Source organism: Taudactylus pleione, unplaced genomic scaffold, assembly GCF_031769625.1.
Source record: "Taudactylus pleione unplaced genomic scaffold, aTauple2 ptg000317l, whole genome shotgun sequence".
NCBI lineage: Eukaryota > Metazoa > Chordata > Amphibia > Anura > Myobatrachidae > Taudactylus > Taudactylus pleione.
Genome location: NW_028284718.1, coordinates 2,932,700 through 2,959,755, shown reverse-complemented (window position 1 = coordinate 2,959,755; position 27,056 = coordinate 2,932,700). Strand labels below are relative to the sequence as shown.

The following is a 27,056-nucleotide window of genomic DNA, read 5'->3' as shown; positions in this document are numbered from 1 at the left end:
AAGAAAGAAAGATAGAAACGTCCTTTAGTAGAGATGAAAGGATGGGGAAAATACCCATATTATTATTTGTACTAGACAATAGTGCCTGAAGAAACCCCAAAATTTCGGAGACTATACAAAACTTATGGGTAAAAATGGTCAGTAGTCAAAATGCAGTTAAAAGAATTGTTCACCTCTAGACATCCCAAATACATAAATAAAGGCCTCCAATCTGATGTTACTTTTTGCAACTGAATTCTCAGAATTCAATTTCAGTTCTCCAGCCTGTGAAAGACTAGAAATTCAGGTAAACATTCAACTGAGCGGCAGACTTAGGTCTGTATTAAAAGTGAACCTGAATGGCTGCCGCTGCCATCTTCATTACACATGTTCCTTCATACCAGTTCGGAAATGAGAGTTGAACAAATTTTTCAAAAACGGTAGCAGAACAGTGCAGGATACTGTGTATGACTTATATTTTAGTTGGCTTCATTTCTGCAGGTGGCATTAATTGTTATTCCTCTCCTCTTCCAGATTTCTTAACTCAGGAAAATGACATTGGCTTGAATGTAACATTAGTAGACATGGTAAGAGATGTAAAATGTACATCCACTTTATCTATTTGTACCGAGATGTAGTTGGCATCCTGGCGCAAACAATGTCGGCGGTGAAAATCCTGGTGACGGAATCCTGACAGCAGTCAGTATAGCGGCTCCAGAATCTTGACCGATACGATCCTGGCAGTGAGTATTGGATTTAGGAGATGGCTTAGGGTTAGGTTTAGGGAAAGGTTTAGGGTTAAGCTGCAGGAGTGGAGGGCTAGGGTTAGGCAGTGTGTGGGGGGGGTCTGGCGGTTAGGGTTAGGCTGCCAAAGGAGAAGGTTAGGGTTAGGCTGCAGGAGAGTTGGGTTGGAGGAAGAGTTAGAATACTTACTTGCATGCACCGAGATTTCGACTGTCGGGATTCCGCTGCCAGATTCTGACCACTGGTATTATCGGGATCACGTACCCAAACCTTTTTACTATCTATATCAGGGATGGGGAACCTTAGGCCTGGGGCCGTATAAGGTTCGCAGAATCATTTGGTCTGGCCCTCTGAGCTTTTTTCTGCTAGCTTCATCTGGCTGGCAGGTTGCCTAGAATGGCACCCTGCAGCCAAAATCTATGCAGCAGTGCCGCCTGGAGCATCCTTAGGACACTTCAGACAGTTACACTGCTCCCTGGAGCATCCTCAGGATGTTCCGGGCATTGCTGTAATCACCGGCGATTGTGGCCCCACCCCCGTGTGACATCACACGGAGGGGGCGTGGCCTGCACCGAGCCCGCAAATAATGTTATATATATCAAAATGGCCCTCGGCAGAAAAAATTTTCCCCACCCCTGATCTATATTATAATGCACTACTGAGACTGGTATGCACAGTGGGAGCAGTGGCGAACGCTGCAAGTGCAACTCCCCCTGCCACAACGGACGGGACAGAGAATAGCAGATTACACAGCAGTCAAGGGACAGGCCCAGCATATGATGGGTCTAAAACTTACTAGTATGTAATAAATCTCTGAATAGGAAATTTAGCATAAAAGGAAAAATCAAATAAAACTTTATTAAATTTTATGCAAAATAACAAGATTGTGAGACCACTTAAAATCAGGAAAAAAAAAAAGAGAGACTAATATACTATGCAACGTAAAAGCTTTCTATCAGTAAAATACTGTATGCTATATATGCTTATAATTTTAAGGCAAGAAACAAGCTTCTAAACCAAGATTTCCTAAGTGGAACTGGCCTTAAAAATGTGTTGTTTTTTTGAATTCCAATAAATAAAGAAATAGGAATATAAAAATGTGGGCTTTAACTTGGTATGTGTGTTCTAGGGGAATAAAACTTGTATTCCTTACATCCATTGATAAGCAATATAGCAGATACTCCTCCTAGACAATGAAAAGCCATGATTAAAAAATCTCAAAATGTAAAAATTTTATGGAGCAACAGGTTGCCGTAGCCAAACAAGCTAATAACAACATACTAAAGTTACTTAGTATAAATAAATAAGCTGTAACATCCTACAATAACGTAAGAAAAAAAACAAGTACATGAGAGCTGTAATATAATAAAATATCAATATTTTAACATTGGCTTTAAAGTCAAGCAATAAAGCTACACAAAATGAGCACTAAACATTGCAATATCAATTAGTAATATATGGGGTTCTAAACAGCTAGCAATGTTCATAGTCATCTCACTATACCATGTGAAGATGTGAGAAGATTGTTGGTCTCGCCAGGTATTTTTTTTTAACTCCCGCTTTATGTGTCATCTCCTCCAGGCATTACCTGTTCTGCCCAATGTAATCCTTTATAGTGTGCCTGAAATTACTGCCTCACCTGGTTTTCCGTGGTTATGAATAATCCTTGGAATTTATGACCCAAAATGGCTGCCTCACATTTGTATAATGTTCATGGTGTCCAGTATGTTATGCAAATCTAAACTTCTGTATCATGTTCTGTATGTTACGAAAATCTAAAAACTGCTGTATTTTCATTGTACATTAAAGCACCTCAAGTCCATTTGGGGGAAAACGCTATATAAATAAAATAATTATTATTCTCTGGGAAAACACAAGTCTCATCTATTAAGTTAAAGGTACATGTAGATTAGGGTATAGTGCAGATGAAAATCACATTAATGAGTTTAATTCAGAAGATCTTTCTTCTTCTGAAGCAGCACAGAAGCAAGGCTTTGTCCATATTAGTAGGACTTCTCATATAAAAGGGGCATATAAGAGGCAGACTGGTCATTGCCAGTTGTAAAACAATAGATGAGACAGCAAAACTTACCCCCATCACTTTCCCACGCTGCTCAGCATCTTCCCACATAGAGTAGACAATGAATCTACACATGTACTTCCCGGCTCGTCCTTCCTGCTTCATTCGCACCATACACATCCTAGAAAAACACATTACTGTCATTCCGATGCTCTTCAATGTACTGTTTTTATAATAATCCAGTTATGGTCTGACATATGCCTATTTTGATACAGCGGACAACAGACATGGTGACTTCATCATAGATTTATTTCCTATGTACTTAGATTTTCATAACCTATATGATTCCTCTTATATATGTAAGAGTGCTGGGAAAAAAAAATAGTACAGATGCAGTAGAATGTAGTGACATGTCCCTTATTAGTTTAACTTTAAATAGTTAAAACAATGTTGTGCTATGATCTACTACATATGTACATCTCGTTCAGTGCTCCTGCACCAATACTTAATACCTCAGTCATAACGAGATAACTTTCTGTGCTCAAGAATGTGATCTGTGCATGCGTTTGAGTCACTCTGCAAAATGTGTCAAGTTACATTACTGTTGACGCTCGCAGTAAGGATTTATTCGCAATGTGATAGACAGTCGCTGTTGTGTGGGCAACTGGGGGGTTCGGGGAGTGGGACTCAAACGCAGGCATGGCGCGACCGGTTCAGGGTGTCTCAGTAAAAATGGCTGCGGAGTCTCAGTTCCCACGGCCCATTCTATAGGGTTACTCAAAAGGCCCAGTATTGACTGATCTGCGACCAATGACGAGTCTTTTAAAGCAGTCGCTTGGATTTGCAAAGCCGCCGGTGGGCCTCTCAATACAAATCCTGGTGGCTGCGACATATGCATACAAATTTGTAGCTGCGGTGGAATTAGTGTACATCTATGAATCAGGCACGGAGTTGGTCATACCTTAACATTTTATAAGGATGGAATATGATACATACGAAATAAAAAAAAATTAAGGGAGAAAGGTGTGCTCAAGCCATATAAAAGCAGAATACGGTTTTTAAAATAGTCAATAACGTAAAAGTGAGAGACAAAAAAAAAAAAAAAAAGAGTGCTTGCTGTTGTTGGTGGAGCTTTCTGACGTGACCAAGCCAGCACTATAAGAATCCCTGCAGTAATTTGCATCATAGTACACAGGCCGGTTAGAAGTACAGAACAGGTTTTTATTTTTATCCTATATTGGCATATTTTGATCCCGCTGAATACTCATCTAAAATTAATTTTAATTTTACGGATTCTTTTTAGAAACACTACCCTGCATTTATTTGGCTTCAGGCACCCTCTGCGTACCCCTTTCAATTTCTAAATGAATGTATCGGTTTCACAGTGAGACGAGTTAGCCCCTCCTCAAAGGTTTGCCGTTGGGCCCATTATTATCAGGTTTGTAAAAACCTCTTATTGCATTAACGTGATCAGTAGATTTCCATCTAATAGAAATTACCTTGTCGGAGATTTCTAAGCTGGCCAATCAAAAGTCCCTGTATTAGTTTGACTAGCATACAACTGAAGTGCAGTACATTTTTCTTTAATTAAACAATACAAAGAACCCTAAAACAAATTTATTGTCAACACTTATCGTCTCTGTTAAAATCAGAGTTATGGTAGACTTACCTAGATAACTCCTTTTCTTCGAGGTCCATAGGGTTCACAGGGATATTATGGTTGGAAGACCAGACACCAAACAGTTAAAGCTTCTGCTCCCAGAATGCCCCAAGTCCTTCCCCATATATACCCCGCCCCTAGCCATAGGGGCAGGGTTTAGTTAACAAGTCTCAAGGCAGGAAAAGGAAAGAGGAGAAAGGAAGAACAATCGTACACCAGAAACACTCTCACATAAGATGAGGGAATCTGTGACCGAAAGAATATAGCCCAATGAAGCCAGGTGCGTCAGGGAGGGTGCCCTGTGGACCCTATGGACCTCGAAAAGAAGGAGTTATCTAGGTAAGTCTACCATAGCTAATTTTCTTCTTCGGGGTCCATAGAGATCCACAGGGATACCATGGGGATGTCCTAAAAAAGTTCCCTTAGAGAGGGAGACGCTCCTGAGCAGAAAGGAGAACTTGTCGCCCAAAAGAAGCATCCTGAGAGGCAAAAGTAACAAAGGCATAAAACCGAAAAAAAGTGTGGACAGAAGATCACGTGGCTGCCTTACACAACTGTACAGCGGAGGCACCACGACTAAAAGCCCATGATGGCCCTACAGACAGAATTGAATGTGTGGTCACCGTGCTTGGGCCAGAGAGATCAGCCTGTGTGTACACCTCAGAGATAGTCATGCGTAGCCATCTCGCCAGAGTCTGCTTATTAGCTGGCCATCCTCGTTTGTGAAAACCATATAATACAAAAAGAGCATCTGATTTTCTAACAGGGTTTGTACGCTCCACATAGATACGGAGAGCACAAACTACATCCAGGGAGGTTTCACCTACAGAAAGGTCTGAAGCCTGAAAAGCTGGAACAACAATTTCTACATTCACATGAAAACGGGACACTACCTTAGGAAGGTAACCCTCCCTTGTACCAAGAACAGCTTTAACCTGGTGAAAAATCAAAAATGGAGAATGACAAGAGAGCGCTGCCAAATCAGACTCTGCGAGCAGAAGGAATAGCAAGAAGAAAAAGTGTCTTTGTTTTTAACCACTTAAGATCGACAGAGTCCAAAGGTTCAAATGGGGAAGCTTGTAGTCCCTTAAGAACCAAAGACAAATCCCACGGTGCTACCGGTGGAACAAAAGGAGGCTGAATTCGCAAAACTCCTTGGAAAAAAATTCTAACATCTGGTAATGAGACCAGAATGACAGTGCAGAAATTTGCACTCTCAAAGTGGCCAGGCGTAGACATTTGTCTAATCCTGCCTGAAGAAAAGCCAGTAACCTGGAAAACCTGAATATCTTAGGATCATACATCCTTTGGGAACACCATTGACCAAAAGAATACCAAACTCTGTAATAGATTTGGGCAGAGGCAGGCTTCTGTGCCCTAATCATCGTTGGAATTACAGAACTGGAAAAACCTTTCGCAAACGGGGTAAGCCCGGATGTCGGCAGGGACCCTGCGTTAGCAGATCCTGCCATAGAGGAAGAGGGTATGGACTGTCTATGGACAGATTCTGGAGGTCAGTGAACAATGACGTCTGGGCCAAGTTGGAGCCATCAGTATTACCGTTCCGCCTTACTGCTTGAATTTTCTGAGAACTCTTGGGAGTAGAGAAATCGGAGTAAAGAGATATGCCAGCTTGAAATCCCATTTACTGCCAGTGAATCCACGAAGGCTGCTGATGGGTCTCTGGACCTGGACCCGTACCTGGGGACTTTGTGGTTGTGGCGTGACGCCATGAGTTCTATCTCTGGTAGACCCAATTTGTTTATCAGGAGCTGAAACACTCCCGGATGGAGAGACCACTCTCCGGCATGTATGTCCTGGAGACTTAGTCTGTTTCCCAATTGAGTACTCCCGGTATGAATATTGCAGAGATGGTCGGAAGATGATGTTCTGCCCAAATCAGAACTCTTGTTACTGCATAACTTCTTGTGCCTCCCTGATGATTGAAGTAGGCCACTGTAGTCACTTGTTGGACTGGACCTGAACCGTCCTGCCCTGGATCAGGTCATGTGCCATGGCCAGAGCTCTGTATACTGCTCACAGTTCCAGAATGTTTATTGGCAGATGACTTCCTTGACTTGTCCATCTGCCCTGTCACTGCCCCCCATCCGCGAATGGTGGAGTCCGTGGTGAGAAGCACCTAATTTGGAATGCAGAAATGGCACCCTTTTTTTTAGATGATCCCTTCTCAGCCAGCACAGGAGGAGGGAGTGACGAACCTCTGGAGTGAGAAGAATCCTCTGAGACCTTATAAGATGATGCTGTCTGTTCCACCTGGAGAGAATCAATCTTTGTAGAGGCCTGGAAAGGAACGGAGCATACCCCACCATGTCGAAAATGGATACCATTCACCCCAGGACCTGCATAGCTAACAGAATGGATACCTTTCGCTTGTGTAGCAGCTTGCATATTCGAAATGATAGAGCCGCAATCTTGTCCTCTGGCAGAAACACTCTTTGTGCCCGAGAATCCAGAAACGCTCCCAGATGTACCATCTGCTGTGTTGGAGAAAGTGACGATTTCTTCCAATTGAATATCCAGCCGTGCCTTTGTAGGCAGGCTATGGTCATTTGAAGATGGTTTTGTAACATAACCGGAGTCTGTGCCAATATCAGAATGTCTTCCAGATATGGCAGAATTCTGACTCCCTGATGCCTGAAGGGCATCAATCTCCCGGACTCTCTAAAGGGCCAAGGCCTTGACCGCATCTGATAGAAAATTTGTGCAAAAAACCTTCTGGTGGGGATGTCTCCTGAAAGTGAGGACATACCCCTGAGAGACCACTTTTCGGACCCAGGCATCTGTAGTTGTCTGATGCCAATAATCTGCAAACTGAAGAAGTCAGCCTCCCACCCTGGGATCCCCCAGGAGGAGGCCCAGTCCATCAGGCCGAGGGCTTGTTGTCCAGTTGCTGGACCTCTTGCCGCGCCAGACCTTAGTTTGTTGCTTAGACCTGTGGAAACTAGACGGCCTAGAAGAAGACTGTTCCTTTGCTCGTCCCTGAGAATGGAAGGACTGAAAAGAAACCTGCCTTGATCAAGTCTTTGACGTAGATGGCAGACCTGCAGATTTTGATGCCGCCAAAGTAGTGATTATATTATCCAACTCTGTTCCAAAAAGTACCTTTCCATACCTTTTGATCCTGTATCAGCTTTCCAAGATCTTAACCAAAGGACCCTGTGTGCCACTATTGATGCTGCTGGTGCCCTAGAAGCTAAACTTCCAGTATCCACTACAGCCCCTCCCAGATAGGAAGCTGCTTCCTGTATGTGGGAGACATTCATCATCTGCTCTCTGGTAGCATTTGGTAGTGAATCCTCCAATGCACTTATCCATTCTTCAACAGCCTTGGCTATCCAGACTCCAGGCAATAGGTGGACAAGTAACCGCTCCAGATGATGAAAATATTGCTTTAAGACAGGCTTCAATCTTTTTATCTGTGGAATCCTTCAGCGAAGACGCAGATGGAATAGACAAAGTAGTATTTCTAATTAAATGCGTTACATGAGAATCCACAGTAGGAGGTACCTCCCACTTAGTACATACAGAAGGTGAAAACGGATACAATGATGTTATTCTTTTATTCACATATAATCATTTATCCGGGTTACCCCATGTCTCCTTGACAAGCTCTGCAAGCTGATCAGATACAGGGAACTCCGTTTTGACCACTTTCCGGTGGAGATTAAACATTGGAGCCTTCTTACTATGAGCTAGTTCATCATCCTGAATATCTAGGACTGATTTAACCGCCCTCACCAAAGAAGGAACTCACCGTGGACGATGATCCTCCTCCCCAGAACTAGATCCTGGAAAGGAACCCTGTGATTTATCTAATTCTCCTGATAATGTGTCTGAATCCATATGTTGGGCAGAATGACAAAAAGATAACTTGCGCTTAGGTCACTACCGGTCTGTTATCAACATCAGATGGTGTCATACTCTGACTAGAATGGCCATAAACATCCTTTCATGAAGGATGCATAGGAGGTGTAAACATAGTATACTGTTGACACCCCATCCAAGGAGGTATCGTAGGAGCAGCCGTACGATCCACAACCTTCATCATAACCTGGGACAAAGATGAAACCCAAGATGGCTCTTGTCCAGGGACAGGTAAACTGGATTGGTGAGGTGACTCTTTATAACAGCCAACACGCAAACCATCCTTTACGTACTGAGAGGACACATAAGCCGTACATGACTTACATGGAACTAACACAGGCTGCTCCCCCTCCTGTTTCCCTTTATCTTTTGACATGGTCCACAAAGGCAATAATTGTAATGTTATGTGACAGTCTTCACAAAATCTTATTTGAATGTGAAGTACTCAGAAAGAAACCTCCACCCAAAAAGGATGGAGAGAAAACAGTGATAGTTATAATTGACAGATTTAGAAATAAAAGACAGTGTCACTCAGCAGCTAGCAAACAGTCACAAACAATGCATATGTAATATAATTACAATCGGCTCTAAATCAACTACAGCAACGCAAAGGAATGGTAGGACATAGAGCACCATATACTTTAACCAAGGGAGAGGTATACAGGGAGACTGACCCAGCGGTATACAGGGCGCACTGAGCGTGGACCTTGAGCATCATATATACACGTGGAGGGTAGGCGGAGCAACCCAGATGCGCAAAATCCTTAATAGGGACTGCATCTGGGGAGGAGCTGCCGGGGGAACGCCTATCTCCCCAAGGCTGCGTTAACCAGCCGGGTACGCTGGCTTCATGGCAGCAGAAACATCTGCTGCCGATCCCCGGCATCAGACAATAAGTCCCCGACTGGTGTAGTGAGGACGCGGACAATCCCGGGCTCTGACAGCAGCGGCTACTGGTATGTGTCTGACACCAAAAGCAAGGACTGCCACGCGCAATTCCTCGTAAGCAAGGAATCGCCTTACCTGAAACCTCCGAACATCCGGTGCAGTCCAGGTCGCAGCATTGCTAAGCTCAGCCGTGACCCCGGCCGAAATCACCAGCACAATTACTAATGTTGCAGCCCGGCGGAGGTAGATGGAGTCGCATTATCTGTGTCTTAATACAGACGGTGAGTACTGCTGACTCAAATATAAGAAAATAAAAACATAAAATAAAAGCTTAAGACTGCCAAAGCAGTCCCCTGTTGCAATGATGCGTCTTGATCCTGCTGCACCAAACGAACAACTGAAGTCCTATGGCTAGAGGCGGGGTATATATGGGGAAGGACCCGGGTATTCTAGGGGCAGAAGCTTTAACTGTTTGGTGCCTGTTCTTCCAACCATAATATCCCCATGGTATCCCTGTGGATCCTTATGGACCCCGGAGAAGAAAGTCTTTTTTCAGGCTTCTTAACCACAATACATACCTATATGTTGTGGGCTACAGGCAGTTTCATTTGAATAGAAAATTCTTAATGCAGCTATTGCAACCATTTTTTGATTACCACTCAACTGTAACTCCCACTTGCAATCTTAAATACGCCTGTCCCATACATACAACATCCATATATACCTTTCCCACATATTACCCATTATTCTGCACTTTGCAAAATATCCCATAATATCCCATAATGATATGTAATTATCGGCCAAATAAAGCTAATTGAAAACTTCCAATTGCCCATTAAATCATTAGGGGGGAATCCCAAGGGTTCTGAATGAAATCCTCACATTTTTACGTTTAATTGACGGATTCCCCTAACTTTGCACCTGCTCTGAAGCTGCGAGAAAAAAGCCCCATTAATTTCTATTGAATAATGCTGCGGCTGAAATTCTCGCTGCTAATTGAATATTGGAAACCTTGTGCACAACCGAAAAAACTTGTGCTGTGAGGAATAAAAAAAAATCTTGCAGCTAATTGGGTATGCTCCTAAATGGGACAGTAATTTCTTCAGAAGTATTTGCCCTAGGTGGCTGATGAGGAGTTAAACGCAAATCGGACATTAACTCCCGCATAGAATGAGCTAAACAAAACATGTATATTCACCCGTATGCTGGAGTGCAGTTATTTGTACGCTTGGTTATCAATGCGCACTATCCCTGATACAAAATCATTATCAATGTGCACGTGCAACAGCACTATCCCTGGTACAAAATTATTATTAATGGGCACTTGCAACAGCCCTATCCCTGGTACAAAATCATTATCAATGCGCACGTGCAACAGCCCTATCCCTGGTACAAAATCATTATCAATGCACACGTGCAACAGCCCTATCACTGGTACAAAATCATTATCAATGCACACGTGCAACAGCCCTATCCCTGGTACAAAATCATTATCAATGCACACGTGCAACAGCCCTATCACTGGTACAAAATCATTATCAATGCACACGTGCAACAGCCCTATCCCTGGTACAAAATCATTATCAATGCGCACGTGCAACAGCCCAATCCCTGGTACAAAATCATTATCAATGCGCACGTGCAACAGCCCTATCCCTGGTACAAAATCATTATCAATGCGCACTTGCAACAGCCCTATCCCTGGTACAAAATCATTATCAATGCACACGTGCAACAGCCCAATCCCTGGTTCAAAATCATTATCAATGCGCACTTGCAACATCCCTATCCCTGGTACAAAATCATTATCAATGCACACGTGCAACAGCCCTATCCCTGGTTCAAAATCATTATCAATGCGCACTTGCAACATCCCTATCCCTGGTACAAAATCATTATCAATGCACACGTGCAAAAGCCCTATCCCTGGTACAAAATCATTATCAATGCGCACTTGCAACAGCCCTATCCCTGGTACAAAATCATTATCAATGCACACGTGCAACAGCCCTATCCCTGGTACAAAATCATTATCAATGCAGACGAGCAACAGCCCTATCCCTGGTACAAAATCATTATCAATGCACACGTGCAACAGCCCTATCCCTGGTACAAAATCATTATCAATGCACACGTGCAACAGCCCTATCCCTGGTACAAAATCATTATCAATGCACACGTGCAACAGCCCTATCCCTGGTACAAAATCATTATCAATGTGCACTTGCAACAGCCCTATCCCTGGTACAAAAGTACAACATAAAAAAAGTAGACAGCCTGTAGGAAAATGTGCTAAACAATGCATATTATAAAAAAAAAAAAAGTAGTACAGTGTGTAGATTAATACCATTATTGTTGGTGCCCTTACAGCTCATTGAAACAATGCTTCATTCCTCCTGAAAACTGATGAAATGAAAAGCTATTGTGCCTGATTCAGAGCCGTATGCAATTCTGATGTTCATGTAGTTTATTGATTGTTTGCAACTTCACATGCGTGAAAAATTGTGAAAAGGAGGTTAGGTGCATACGTTACCGAGTGTACACACAAATGTGCTGATGGTATCAGAATTTGGTAAGAAATGTGATGGGCAGTGACTGGGCGTATTACGGTAGTGTTGCGGGCATGTCATGTAAGTGGCAGATGCACAACCACAAGCATAGGAGGTAGGTAGGTCAGATGTAGAGACTGCACCTGCCATAAATCAGGCACAATTTTCAAGGGCTGGCAAGGACGTCTCAGTCCTTGCACATTTGGCCGCACGAATAGGCAATGGCCAACAAACTCCTTCCCTTGTGTACAAAGTCGCAGACGGACGCCCGCCAATATTCGCTGCTCTGTACGCTTTGGCATGCCTTTGCTATGTCATAGAATAAAGCAAGTAAACTGTAACGAGAAATAAATGATTGCTGGTACCCCTTTGAAATATCTATACAATCCAATTGTTTATTATCTTTTCTAACTACTTGCTTTCTTGAATTAGCATCTCATATGTCTTGAAAGATGTGTATCACACTGTTTACCAGACATTAATCCTCTGCACTACAGTAAAATATTGTAGTCCAGGCATAGGGGAAAATCTCACCAAACTGGCTTCATAATGACAGCTGCAACCGAGTGGGCATCCATATTTGAAAACAAAGAGTCCCAAATTTAAAATGATTGTGCCCTCTAGTAGGTATTGTCTGGTAAACACCAGACAAATATTGCCCTATCACGCCCAGAATTACAACTGTAAATATGAGGTTAGTGACATATGAAAGAGGGGAGTCCCCTCTTTCAAATTATGTGGCCTCCTTATCAGCTATTGTCTGGTGATCTCCAGACAATATTGCCAAGTGCTATGGAAAAAAATACATTTACATAGATAGGGGAAGGGTATCTTGTGCCATATGTCCACAATAACTGCCCGCACACATGTGGGCATCCTGTATTGAAAGAGGGAAGTCTCCTCTTTCAATGTGCCCCCTTAGTAGTTATTGTCTAGTAAGCACCAGGCAATAACTGAAACAGTACTCAAAAAATACAATTTCAACACAGCTCACAATAGAGCTGTGTGGAAGCTCTTCCATACAGCGCTAAGGATGATCTGAAATGCATTAGCTTTCACAGCAGAGGGGACCACACTATTTGCTATATGTAGTAAGAAGTTAAGGGACTGTCAAAAAGGGATGCGGTCATAATCCCGACCGCGGGGATTCTGGCGCTCAGAATGCAGGAGCAGGAATCCCGACACCTGTCAGAATCCCGAAGGTAAATAACGTGGTTAGCGGGAGAGTTAGAGGTTAGGCACTAAGGGGGAAGGGTTAGATTTAGGGTTCGAAGAGGGAAGGTTAGGTTTAGGCACTGGGAGGAGGTTAGGTTCAGGCAACAGGGAGGGAGGGTTAGGGTAAGAACAGGGAGAGGGAGCCAGAAGCTCTCTGGGGCTTGCGGCCACGAGACCCTACCACAAGGGTCTCGTCGCAAGCCCGATGGTCACGATGGTCTTGACCATCGCGACCATCATCCTGGGCGCTCGCAATAGCTGTGGGTGGTCACCCACAGCCCTGATTCAGAGCGAGCGCTCTTTCAGAGCATCCGTCTCTGAATCAGGCCCCAAGTCAGCAGTTGCAATTGACCAGTGTAAAAACTTTTTCTGCATAAAACAGTCCACAAAAGGTAGATGTATATATAAAGCAAGCCTATACCAAAAAGACAAAACACAAATAAGAATGGAGTGCTCTTAGCTCATTCTGTATCTGCCATCATACATTTATCTTTTTCACAACTATGATGAGTGTACTTCAGTTAGCTAGAATAAAACACACCTAATAATAATGTCTCAAACTTTTAACCAAATTGCTCACTAATACTTTCATGGTGTTCGTTGTAGGACATAGCTCTCTGTGTCAGTTTATTTCTATCAATAAAAAAATGTATGCAAGATAAAAATTTAAAGTGCAACAGAATTGTATTATGATCATGTCCAGGCGTTCAGTAATAATAGGAAGGTGCAGTATTGAAATGTCTGCATATAGTATATTATTTTATTATAATTAAGTCCATGGTCAGGTTAGGTAGGGTAGGTGTAGTGTACTATTATCATATCTAATGATTGGGTCATTTTTTTAATGATGTTTTACTGGCTTAAAGCAAATGTACTTTACGATGCAGAGGACTCAAAATAATTATCAAAATATGAAAGTTTATACTCCTTAATAATTTATACATACTTACATTTAAAATCTACCATACGACAATATTTAAAATTAGAGGAGGATTTTATTGGGAGAATAATGGCCGTAGGCACTTAATACAGTACATCAGTATCAAGGTACAAAGCCCTCTCTTTCAACTCACAAATTGGTCCCTTTTTTTTTATTTTTATTTAGTCTACCAATAAACTGCTTACAACAGCCTACTTTTAGTACCAAAATGTAACAAAGCTGGCAGGCCTTCATGGAACAACTTACCTAACTCAATCAAGTCATCTACAAACATAAAAACATGAATACTCAACAGGTTAAAAAAGAAACATGCTTTATCAGTGCTTAACAGGTTTTGAATCTTAATAACATCCCTAATTAGAAGGGAGGGGGAATCAGAGACAGACTGCCAACAAGTAAACTTTTGTACAATCATAGGTTTATGAGCGATACTTTTCTAAACAGTTCAATGGAATATTGTGAAATTGAGAGTGATCAGGCCATTTCTTTGTCCATGTGGTTTTCCAAATTAAATCACGTCACTTTGCAGGGTCTCACCAATGCAGAGAAAGTGTATGTTTGATGTATCATCATGTACCAATTTATCAATTGAAATAATGAGGTAATGGAATTCTGTGCTTTTATTTGATTTTTTTTTTTTTAGCTGCACCTGCAATCTGGGGTTTAAAAGACATATTTTCTCAGTCCATAAAATTCCAGCTTATAATCAGCGCTGTTTGTAATTCAAATCCTGTAGCACATTAAAAGTCTGACTCATCATTGTCAAACCACAAAGGTAACATTGCATTTCTGTTAACAAAATTTTTAATAAACTCACTCACAGTTCTAAACTAGCTAGAGGTTAGCAACTTTTTCCACATGCAAAACAAGTCTTCAGTTTAGCCCAGTTACATCAGTAGTCTAACATTATGCGAAACAGCAATGGGATATGAATAGGACAGCATGTCAAATTGCCGTAGCATATGAGGCAACCACCTTGGAAACCAGGTAAGAACAGGTGAGAATATTTGGGGAAATTGTCTGGCCAGGCGTTTCATTTAATCATAGTTTATTACACTGTGTTTGCTTAGAATAGAAATATATAATTGACATGTTTCTTTGGGAGATCGAAGAGAGTTATGGAGAACATAGCTTAAAAAAAACTCTTATCAGCTAATTCCTTCATACAACAGACACGTATACTAATATTTTAAGTTAGTAGACATTTGAAGAGATTTTCTTTTGCATTGTCGCCAAACTATTTTAAGGCCCAGGGATTTTCTTGAACAAAGGAAGCTACACAAAACTCAATTTTAGATTTTATGTGGTTGGAGTTCAAAACTACACCTCTACATACAGTCTTCCTCATCTGGTGTGCCTTATCTCTTATCGCTGCCGATCCAATGAGAATACCAGGAGCTCCCAACTATCAAGTGCTGATCTTCTCTATATGCCTAACACTTTCCTCTTTTAAACAATGTTTCCTGTGATATTTCCATTTATTTGAAAGTGTAGGGGAGAAGCATAGACCTGAAATAGACTTGCCCTCAGCAGCACAGAGCAAAGCAGAGCCAGACACCTGAAAGTATCATGTATCCTGCCAGATAAGTGGAACACTGCGTCCAAAGTAAGCAAATCCCTGCATTTACATGGTGATTTCTATCCAAAAAAGTATTGGGTGGAGTCTGTTTTCAGCATTGACAGCTCATTATAACTTTTCAGATGTAGAAAACACAAAAACATTATATTTAAGGGATCTTTTCACTTTAAATATCAATTCCACTGAATTATTTCCCTTACCAATATTTTTGTGGTATACCTAGCGTTCACTCTAGGGGAGGCAGGGCACCTGTAAGAAAAGGGCACTTCAGCATACGTCGAAGGTGCGTGTATGGAGATAAAGTATCGTGGTCACTCAGAAAAGGGGCATGGCTTTGTGACACCCCCTTTTCATCATTGTAGGGGGCGTGCCCAACATTCATGTAGATGCTGGGCTGCCCCCAATCTCTCCCTGCAGTATGAATAGATGCATCTGTTCATTAGCCGATGATTGTTTCACCGGTACTCCCCCCCAACGGGAAACTGCGACCTGTGAGTGGGGTCAGCTGTTTCAGCAAGGCGCTGCCATAAGGGCAGGGGCGCATTTCAGCGCATTCAAATCGGGCAGGGTGCTGCACCCATTCAGAATGGCGCATTAGCCATTGTAATGACTGCCATAGATATTGAAGAAAAAAAGCACGTTTTTAATAACATTCAAATGTACAAGGGGCAACGTAACAAAATATAAATGGGACTCGACTGAGCAGTATTCTAGAAGAAAATTAAATAATTAATGGAGGGGAGGCATCGACTGCGCATGAGCAAAACACAAACCAACGATGGCTCTCCATCAATGGCTTCTGTCCAATCGTTTAAAACTATTGACCATTGATGTTACCTTATGTATGAGCTATGCAGATAAATAGGCAAAACATTGATATGTCATTTACCCAAAAAGGTTGCATTGGAGGTTATCCAGGGTCAAGCCAACTCCAGCAAATAGTGATCAACTGTCACAGCGCGTCGGATACCGGCGTCTACTTAAAAGGGTCCGGCAGCGCTGGTGTCTGTGGGGCAGCGGACGGGAGGTCCCAGACACCCACTGCTGTAAGAATAGCTGGTTCAACTTACCTTCAGCCACTCGGGGCATGCTGCAGTGATCACCTGGCGGCTTCCAGGTTGCGACTGCAGCTCCCAAAGGCTGCACAGGCCATTCAGCATAATTCTTAAAGGGCCAAACACACCCCAAGGTAGCATCACAGGAGGCATCAAGCCTTCTCCTATATAAAGGTAGTTCCTGGGTGCACGTCTGTGCCAGAGTATAGGCTCCCAAACCATTCTCCAGCCAGGAGCGTCTTAAGGGAGGAGGGGCCCATGTGCACTCCCCGTGCGGGGCCCCATCCTCTCTCCACAGTGGCCGGCAGCCGACTGATGCGGCTGGCCAGCCACCGGAGAATTCGTAGACTAGAGTGTGCCCAGAGTCTACTGCGCATGCGCAGAACGCCGTAAAACTGGGCGAGGCTGCAATTTTTCGGAGTTCTGTGCATGCGCAGTAGACTCCGGACACACTCTAGTGCTAGGAATCTACTGCACATGCGCAGAACACCGGAAAAATGGCCACGGCAGCCATTTTCCGGTGTTCTGAGCAGCGCGGACACCCGACGCGGGACCACGGACAGGTAAGCTTAAAATAATATGGGTGCAAGGTGTGCGGTTCGGGGCCCCCTGGACCGGGGGGCCTGTGTGCCCCGCACACACTGCACCCATTATAGATACACCCCTGTCTCCATTGTTCCTAGTGATCCTTACTACTCATTCCTGTCCTTGGCTTTGCATGTTACCCAATTCATGTCCTTGGCTTTGCATGTTACCCAATTCAGTCTCCTCCCTGGTACTGTACTTGGTATCTTGGAATTTGTCCTTGGCTATTCTCCGTGACCTGTTTTACGTGTGATACCGCTTTGTCCGTTTGGTTCTGACCCGGCTTGTCGACTATGTTGTATGCCCTCATCGTACTCCACTAAAATCCAGAATGCACCAGCATCCGTATTAGGGAACCAAGTCTGAGGGCCGTGACCTGCTGGTTGGACGCAACCTGCTGGTTGGAGTCCAAACCTCCTTGCGGGGGGTACCTGGTGAATACCACTAGCACGTTAGACTCTACGCCTCAGTACTGGGTCTCACCAATCCCGACGTATGGGCTAACATCCACTTTCCATCCGTGAGTTGTGACACCAAAAAGTTTGTACATAAAGATATGGATTCTACGAATGCCTCAAACTGAAATGATGATACACCAAGTTTTATTAATGATGGAAACCACTGTCTGAGGCTTTACGCCAAAATCTTTCATCACATATATATCCCTAAACTTATGGAGTATCTGCCACAAACTCCCATGTCGACACCCCTTCTGCCACAGTCCCTTGTAAAACCAGTTATTTAAGTTGTCTACATCGCTGTAATTTCTGACAAACATGTCTCACCAATCACCCTTCTATCAAAATCACTGAGTTCTCGTTCACTTGCCACAGTAGAAAAAAAACCCCATGAGATAACAGTCATGGCCAGGCTAGGACTAACAAACAGCCCTAGCATAGCCAACAAAGCACTTCATCCTCTTTAGGTACTATTTTAGGTTTTGGCACCAAGTTAAGGGCATATCATACAGTAGCTGAGTCGAAACCAGCCCACTGATACTCTTGGGCACAAAATGTATTCTTGCAAAAGCCTGAGTTGCCAGTCTGGGCCTGCCCTAAGCATGATGGGATGTTAATTAACTCAGGAACACATTTAAGTGGAAGAGCTTACCTCTTAGATACCTTGTATTTCTCATTAAAGTGGCGTTAATATGCATATAAAATATAGTTAATAAGAAAAACCTGTGCATTAAAGTAATAATGTACCTGTTACTGTAAATTAATATAGCGATTAGTCACTTGACCTGTATAAAAGCAGTCTAGAGCCGTATGCCTGTAAATGGTCACAAAATAATATAATAATGTATTCACTTTAGTCCATTAAAATCCTCCACCGTTTTCCAGCATTCATGGAAAAAATGGGAGGAAAAAAAGCACAATTAAGTCATTATAGAGATAGGAGTTTTTTTTTTTGTAAAATGTTTAGCATATACAAATGTTAATTCACTTAAGTCCACCAAACTCTTCAAGGTCAACTGAATTTCCAAATATCACATCATAACCCCAGCAGTCAGATAAATGAACAGAAAACCGCTACATTCCGTCTCTGTGGCTGGATGGGGGGATTCCAGCCCTCAAGGAAACAGTTTGGCGGCCTAAGACATTAAAAATACTGCCGGGTTTAAATAAGGCCCCATACATTTCAGTTAAAGACAACCCTAGCAATCAGCTCAATTTATGATGTGTTAGCTCTTGCCGGCATGTTAGCAAATGTTTGAATGTACTTCAGCGAGGTTCCTGTTACACATTAAGAAATATATCTTTCCCCTTGCCACAACATACACTGACCTTTTCAATAATGCTAGATTAAACAATATTTTATTTTTTGGCTATTTACTCCACAGATGAAAAGGAAAAAATATTGCTTAGGTGTTAAATATTTTCACAAGCAACAAATCTGCAATTTAGGAAAATTGCATGTGTATTTTTTAGGCGTAACATAAATGTCAGTGTAATAATTCTTATGGTCTTCTGACATCTTGCAGTGAAAATCCCAACAGGGACATTTGAGTTAAACCACATTTTAAGTAGCTTAAAACAGTAATATTTGGCAAGACATTTTTTTTAAATATATATATTATCTGAACTGTGCTACTTGTAGAAGTGGAGATTCCGAAGTTATTGATATATTACATTTATAGTCTCTCAGACAAATGGACGCATTCACAGAGGATTTAGAGTCCCCACAGCAATAAACTGTCACCAAGTGTTTCTTTGTTTTAAAGTTGCACTAAGCTCCATTTGCAGTGCCACCTCCTCCTGTCTAATCACCAGTCATTGCACTTCTGAATCAGTGATTACAGAAGAAAGAGCACTGCAGCATAAAACCCATGTGCCTTTTCCTATAGTCACTGCTATAGTGGCACAGTCCATGACTACATGAGAACAAGTGCCAAAAAGGGAGAGGAAGTATAGTCCTTCCCATTTATCTGCTCAGTGGTGCGAATACAATGAATGGAGGTGATGGGTACGCATACAATATTGCATTCTCTCCAGCAATAAAAGGTACTAAGATTGTGGTGTCTGATAGACAGGAAATTAATTAGAAAAAGCATGTGGCCATGAGATGGGGAGTAATCCTAACCTCTTCTATCTCCAAAATTATGAAATGAGGTTCCATGGTGTCTGTCATACAGTCAGGCCCTTTCAGAGGTTCATAGAGGTCTGGGGAAAGCCAAATAAAGAGCCCCCCCACCCCCTCTTTCTTAAAAAAAAAAAAAGCATATTAAAATTTAATTTTAAATTGATTTTAATGCTGAACGTTATTAACATTTACAAATAAAATACTGTACACTTATACTGATGTACTGGATTATTAAAGAAGCGCTTCCCTAGCTTTTTTTCCTGCAAATGCATCAATTTGGAAAAATCCAACTTTTGTGCCATGTCACAGTTGATATTGAGCATTGCCAGCCCATATAATTGCTCTTGCCCCATAGTTAAACAATGATAGTTTTTTTGAATTCTTCAGACCATTCGTTCCTCTGGCTTGCTTTCCAACAGTTTCTACTATAAATTTGCTTCAGGAAAATTAGTTAGTCGCTGAAATCTTGGCCAATACCTTCTTGTATTGTTGTTGAGCTCCCATGCTCAGACATCACTCGCCCTCCCTCATCTCTGAAGTTCTGACAACCCTTTAGAATGAGCACAGTGCACTGCTTATAAAAACATTGCAGCGGATGCCCAGCAAATGGACATTGTGGTGGTGGATGGTTCTGCTCCCAGGACAGCCTGCACTCAGGCACCGGCCCGGTTACCTAATTTATGCTATTTACTTTTAAAAAGCGTTCAGTTGTTCACGTGAAAAAAAAAAAATATATATATATTTTAAAATGTATTAATAAAAACAAAACCTATTGAATCTATACAAGCATGAGCAATGTCATAATAAAAAAAATATGAAATTAACTAACACAATTCTGCAAATCCTCAAGTAAACAAACGTTGAACACCAAACAATCCAGTCCAGATTCCTAATTATAAACAAACTATTCCCTTGCGAAGTTGCGAGTCACTCACCCCGGTCTCCAGTTCTCTTGTGTCTATGTTGATAGATGCTTCATTCACAGAGAGAGCAATAAGTGTATGCACCGCTGCATGATATGCCAATTTAACCAATTAACATGTTTAGGCGCTAGGTTTGAACTTTTATTACTTGGAAATTGCCAAATTAGCAAATTAATAAATTAAAAAGAAAATGTTAATGCCCCCTGCTTATGGAAATTCCCCACCTAGCCCCCTACCACCCCCCCTCTGGTAGAACCTGCATACGGTATATTAAAAAGGAGTAACACAATATCGTTTAAGGCTCTGTTTGGGATGCAATTTGTGCAGTGGCGGAATTTACCTAGGGGCTGCGAGCCAGCGCAGTCCGTGACTACAGTGGCTACACTGTGACTGGTGGTGGCTTCCCACTGGAATCGCCACCTGCCAGTCACGCACAGGACAGGCAGCCCAAGGGGGAGATGTCTCCTCCCCTTGGGACTGCCAGTCCGGGGTGCTATAAGCAGAGAGCAGCTTCCAGTGGAAGCCACTGCTCTGCCTTTCGGGCAGCTCTACAGGGCTTCTCAGCACTGCTACCAATGCAGCGCCGATAAGCTGCTCTAGTGTTATTTGCATGTGCAAAGCCACGTGCCTGACATTCATTGTGCAGGCTCTAGGACCAGAAGCAGCGGCAGCCCCCCTCAGGTAAGTAACTTGGGCAGAAGCTGCTGCTGATATTGTTTGTTTGGAAAATCCTTGCAAACACACATTGATTACACAATGATTACAGGCATCAACTCTTCATGATGATTCTTTGTCTAAAGGTGCCCACACACATACCGACTTTTGATCCAATCTGGCCGATTTCGACGAATCATGACGACAGATCATGTAAAAAATGGCCAAATCGTGAGCTTCTACTCTTGATCACGATGCCGATGCGAGTCCCCGCTCATCGTACCTCGCATCTTCAGATCTGCCGTGCTGTAGGGCAGATTAGCCAATCTGGGATACAATGCACTGGCTGCAAGATAGATCTTAAGTCAGATTGGGCATTTTTAACTCCAAATCGTGACCACGACTGCCTGGGGAGAGTTCAGGGAGAGTTCAGGGGAAATCATGTACATCGGTTGATTGGGAGCAAGTCGGTATGTGTGTGTGCACCTTAAATGTAGTAGATCCCAATCAGTTTCCAATGAAGATTGTTTATCATGTTGGACTCAGCTACATGTGATACCTGGGTCATATGGTCAGAAATGGCCAAATTGCCTTAAACAATAAACCTCCACATAGGAAAGCTTAAAGAGGTTATACACTTGTTTTCCACTGAATCCCTGTATTTACCAATAAAAAGCATGTAGAGGAAAATGAGAGGCACTTAAAAGTACATAGTGAGCTCTGAATCTGAAACATACAAATAATAGAATATATGCTGTATGCAACTACTTTATGATTTCTGAATCAAAATGTGTTGAATAGCAATTACCCAGGATAGCAGCTTAGCACGTATTGTGTGACATTTAAAAGGTGACAACTTTCAGTATGTATGTAACTTTTACAGGCAAATACAATCAACTGCATTCAGCACATAGTAAACACAAAAGGATCTATTACTTCCTACTTACCATACATGTAGCTGTGTCACCAGGAACCAAGAATTCAGTGTATCAGGCAGACTGCATTCTAGATTCAAAACATGATATTGGCTGATTAAAATGGCATCTGCATTTTTGAGCATAGTTTCATTATTATAGTATCTGTCTGTCTGTATTATGCACGTATTGAGTATGAAATGCCGACAGTTGGGATCCTGGCGCTCACAATCCCGACGCCGGGATACCGAAAGGGTTGACATACTGACACTTGTTGGTCGGTTTGCTAACTTCTCCCTACCCTAACGCTCCCTCTTTGGTACCTAACCCTAACCTTCCCCCCTAGTGCCTGAACCTAACCCCCCCTTCCCACACTCTAAACCTTACCCTCCCCCTTAGTGCCTAAACCTAACCCCTAAACCCTCCCGTCAAGCCCTGCTACTTACCTTTGGCATACTAGCAGTCGGGATTCCGGCGCCGGTAATGTAAGCGTTGGCATCCCAACCACCAGAATGCTGAGCACATACCTTATGTTCAGTAGTTCTGTTATTGTATATAAGGATCAGTGCCTCACTTAATATATTAATGCCAACACTGCAGAAGAGTCCTATACTTATATTTATAACTGTTCCCACTAGTTTTGTTTCACACATTGGGGATGATTCTGATTTGAGAGTAAACAAGAAAGAGCAAGTAACTTTGCACCTTTGTAAGTCCATGCTGCACTGCAGGTGAGGCAGATGGAAAATGTGCAGAGAGATTTAGATTTGGGAGGGGTGCGTCCAAACTGTAATTTAAATTTCAATGTATAAAGCTGTTCAGCATCTGTGGGCTACATGCAAAAGCAGCCATGCAAAAACAATAAATGGATTTGCACCCCTTGCAATGCAGCATGTTAGGTTCCAGGTACAAAGTTACTTGCTTTCTTTGCTTTGCTCCCAACTCAGAATCAGCCCCATTACTTGCTTTTAAATATGAACTGCCAATTTTTACCATTATAAAATAATTCTTAATTATAATGTAAATTCATGACCACTCTTTAATGCACTACACATGTATTCAAAGTGCGTGGGTATGAGCCCACACATTGGTTTTCCGGACCTTTTACATTTTACACACACACACACACACACATATATATATATATATACACACACACAGATATTAGACTCTTTAGTGAGTATCAAAATTCCCTATAAAGCACAGGGAAACATTTGAAAAATTAATTCCACAGACACTTGGTCATGTATTAGTCCAATGACTGTAGTACTATAAAGCATCTGCATCCAATGGTCGGTCACCAACTACAAATGCGCAGTAACATGCAGACTTCAATGCTCTAAAGCACTAGATCAATAAAAGGCAACTAGTCAGCATTACCTAAATATTCTGATTTTAAAAAATACATATACAAAAAAAAAAAAAAACATACTCACTTTCAAAAAATTCATCATAATCTATCCGTTCCACACAGCATGTATACATGCGCAAGGCAGCTATTTTAATTTTCTGTTAATGTAAAAAAAGAAAAAGGAAAAAAAAAAAAAATTATTCACATAATCTATCACACACAGGAATTTGGAAACCTACTTTTTCAAATTATAAACTAAAATTATAAAAAACACCACCATTTCAACCCAAAATGCATTATTAGGTGCTAGTGAAATATCCAAAGTTTATTAAAACAGGTTTTATTTTGAAAAGCGATTCACATTCAAATGGTAATGAATTACTGCACGTGGACTGGCTGCGAGGAAATTGCAATATGTATATAGGAACTAATTCTTCCAGCCGCACTGTTTAGTAGCTCCTGAGGTGTATACCTGACCAAGTGTTTGATTCTCAACCCTACATTAACTCCTGATGACTGCATTTAATGAAATTGGCACAATTATTTATGTCAAATATGGTTTTGCTTTTTTTAAGTAAGAGGAGCATCCTATTTATCAGGTCATCATTTACATTATTTAAGAGAATCAGTCTTTATTTTTTATTTTTTTTTAGAATATCTAGTTGTTTTATTTATAATAGACAGGAAGTGTTCAGTAGAATGCAGGGTGACAGAATGCAGGGTGACTGCAGAATGCAGGATCACTAGTAGAGTTGTGTTTTTCCATATAGGACCCATATAAATTTTGTGGTTTCTCCTGGTCAAAAATTACAAAAAAGAACACTTTTTTTTTTTTAAATTTAGCAAAACTTAGCAAGTGTAGTAGGCACTACATAATTAATTACCCAACTTTGACATATTATCTTGAATTGTATACGCTATATCTGCTTGGACACACTTCCATGTACCCTTTCCGTTAAGAGATGCTTCCTTACAATATATCAATGCTCTCCAGGTTCTCTCCTACTTTTCATTTATGATGCATACCACCACAAGGGTGGCTACAAGTTTGTACCTGGCAATACAAATTGTATTGTACCTTTATATACAAAAGAACAGGGGGGTCAGGGAGACAGGAGTAAAAATAGGGGCAGACAGGAAATACAGGGGGAAGAACACGGGCAGACAGGAGCTACAAGAAGAGGAGCAGGAGTAGACGTGAGCTACAGGAGCAGAAGAGGGGAGATCTAGGAGAGGAACAGGTGGAGACAGGAGGTAGAGGAGGAAGAGTAGGCAGAGGCAGAAGGTACAGGAGGAAAACCGAGAGACAAGAGGAAACTGAGGAAAACAGGGAAAAAACAAGAGGAGATGGCAGAAACATGGGGGATAAATGGGAGGAACACAGGGGAAAAACATGGGGGATGGGAGGAACAAGGGGTAGACAGCAGGAACATAAGACAAGAACAGGAGAAAACGGCAGGAACATGGGACAAGAACAGGGGAAAATGGCAGTAACCCACTAGAAGAACTGGGTGAGACGGCAGGAACATGGAAGAAGAACAGGAGGAGACAGGAGGAACACGGTTGAAGAACATGGGGGAGACAAGAGGAATACAGTAGATGAACATGGGGGAAACTGAATGAGCAGGGAGAACAGCAGGAGACGGGAGGAACGGGGATGAGAAGGTGGGGGAATAAAAAAGGAAAAAAAATATCTGCACAATACGTAGCGATACAGCAAATTACAGGTCCATAATACTAGCGTTATATTACATATAGACCATACTTGTCGACTCTTCCAGTATGTCCGGGATATTCCTAACTTTAGGGGCGTGAGACTGGACTCCTGAGAGAGGACTGCCCCTTGGAAGTTCTAAAAGTAGACCAGTCAAATCATACAGACGCATCCAAAAGCAGATTTTACTTAAGGGCTGCAGGCTCCCAGTAAAATCCACCACCGCCAGTGAGCCAATGCACTGGCTTCACTGGCAGTGGCTTCCCATTGGAAGCGCTGCCTGTCAATCACACACAGGACAGGCAGTCACAGGGGGAGGTGTTTTCTCCTGTGTACAGACTGCAACTAACAGAGGGCCTTATTCGGGATGATCGTGAATCTGCGCAGGGACCTGATCTTTTCTGCGCATGTGAAGAACGGGTCTGCGATCCCACATGCAGACTGGCAGCAGACTGTCATTGATTGACAGTCTGCTGCAGTTTGTGGGCGGGGAGGGGCAGCGATGGCCTCCGTTTCCCAAAACAGAGGTGTGTCGCTGCCGTTGGGGGGGTTGAGAAGAGACCCTGATCTCCTTCAGCTGACGGAGATTTCCTGGTCTCTTCCTCTCATCTGTGGTGGCCGGCTTGCGTGATCCCATGGGTAACCTAGCCGGCCGATGTTCCAGCAGAGTATCGGATGCTGCACTGGACAATGCAGCTCAGTTAAATAATGCAGCAAGAGGTGTGATGCCTCCTGTGCATTATTATATCTGCAAGGATCGCAATTGCAAAGCTGCCTGCGTGCAGCTTTGCAATTGCGATCCTTGGTGAATCAGGCCCAGAGAGCGTGCTTCCAGTGGAAAGCCACTCCTCTGCCTTTCAGACAGCCCTACCCAGCCTCTAGGAGCTGCAGCTGATGCAGTCCCTAGCAGCCAATGCTTTGCGCATGTGTGTTACCACCGCTGCTTGTGCGCACACGCAGGTCCCTGCGCCTGTCAGATCCATTGCGCAGTCGGTGGGGCCCAGCCAGCCAGGGTATGTCTCCTCCTCTCCAGACTGAAGTGCAGCATGAACAGCTCCTCTTATCCAGGAGAGTAGGAGCCACTACTGGACCCATCTTGTTCATCCATTAGCCACTGTGCACTACATGTACATGTCCACTAACATATCTTGCTATAAATATAGGAAGCCGGTTAGGTAGCCGTGCAGAGATCCTCATAGACTGTGGTATACCTTGCATTGACTCGTCAGAATTTACATGGCTTATGTAAATTTTAAAGTGGTGAAAGAAAATTCCTCCAAATGGTCTAAAGCTAGTAAAATACAAAAGTGTGATTCAATGCACCCAAAAATGGCAAAACCTGGATCTAACGTTTTCATTAAATCACTTAACCTTTATTCAAAAGGAGTTAAAATGTCAGCATTTAGAGGATGCCAAATGCCACAAAACCACAAAGAACAGATTCCTACACAGCTTGCACACTGCATTCTTCATTAAGCCATGCTTTAAAAAAACTAAAATAAACCGTTAGTTGCTTTATTTTCTAAAAACATTGGTGCAGACTTTCATTAAATGATGTGCATCGAGCCATCGCATTATTTATTCTTTTGACCAAAATAACAGTAGTCAAGTGCACTGTAATCCTAAGGGAAAAAATATCCTACATTGTGGCATATTACACGGACATGAAATTGCACGGAAGTAGAAGACTATACATTGCCACCTAGACATTGCTAGATTCTTTATGACTTTTAAAACATAATGGAAATGGGCAGTTTTTCAATAGAATCATGGAAAGAGAAATGTGAAAAAATAAACTGTAAGACAGTATTACAAAGT

At 42.4% G+C, this 27,056-nt stretch overlaps 1 protein-coding gene across 2 annotated transcripts in view; it reads right to left on the bottom strand.

Annotated features, from left to right (window-relative positions):
• The window catches only part of UQCC1 (ubiquinol-cytochrome c reductase complex assembly factor 1), a 127,558-nt gene that overhangs the window by 58,236 nt on the left and 42,266 nt on the right, over positions 1-27,056 (bottom strand). For both annotated transcript variants that reach the window (XM_088442783.1, XM_088442784.1), the window contains exons 5-7: positions 23,610-23,682; positions 22,207-22,264; positions 2,816-2,924 (exon numbers count right to left, since the gene is read on the bottom strand). In XM_088442783.1, the coding sequence (XP_088298909.1) occupies positions 2,816-2,924; positions 22,207-22,264; positions 23,610-23,682 (240 nt within the window). The remainder of the gene's footprint in view (positions 1-2,815; positions 2,925-22,206; positions 22,265-23,609; positions 23,683-27,056) is intronic.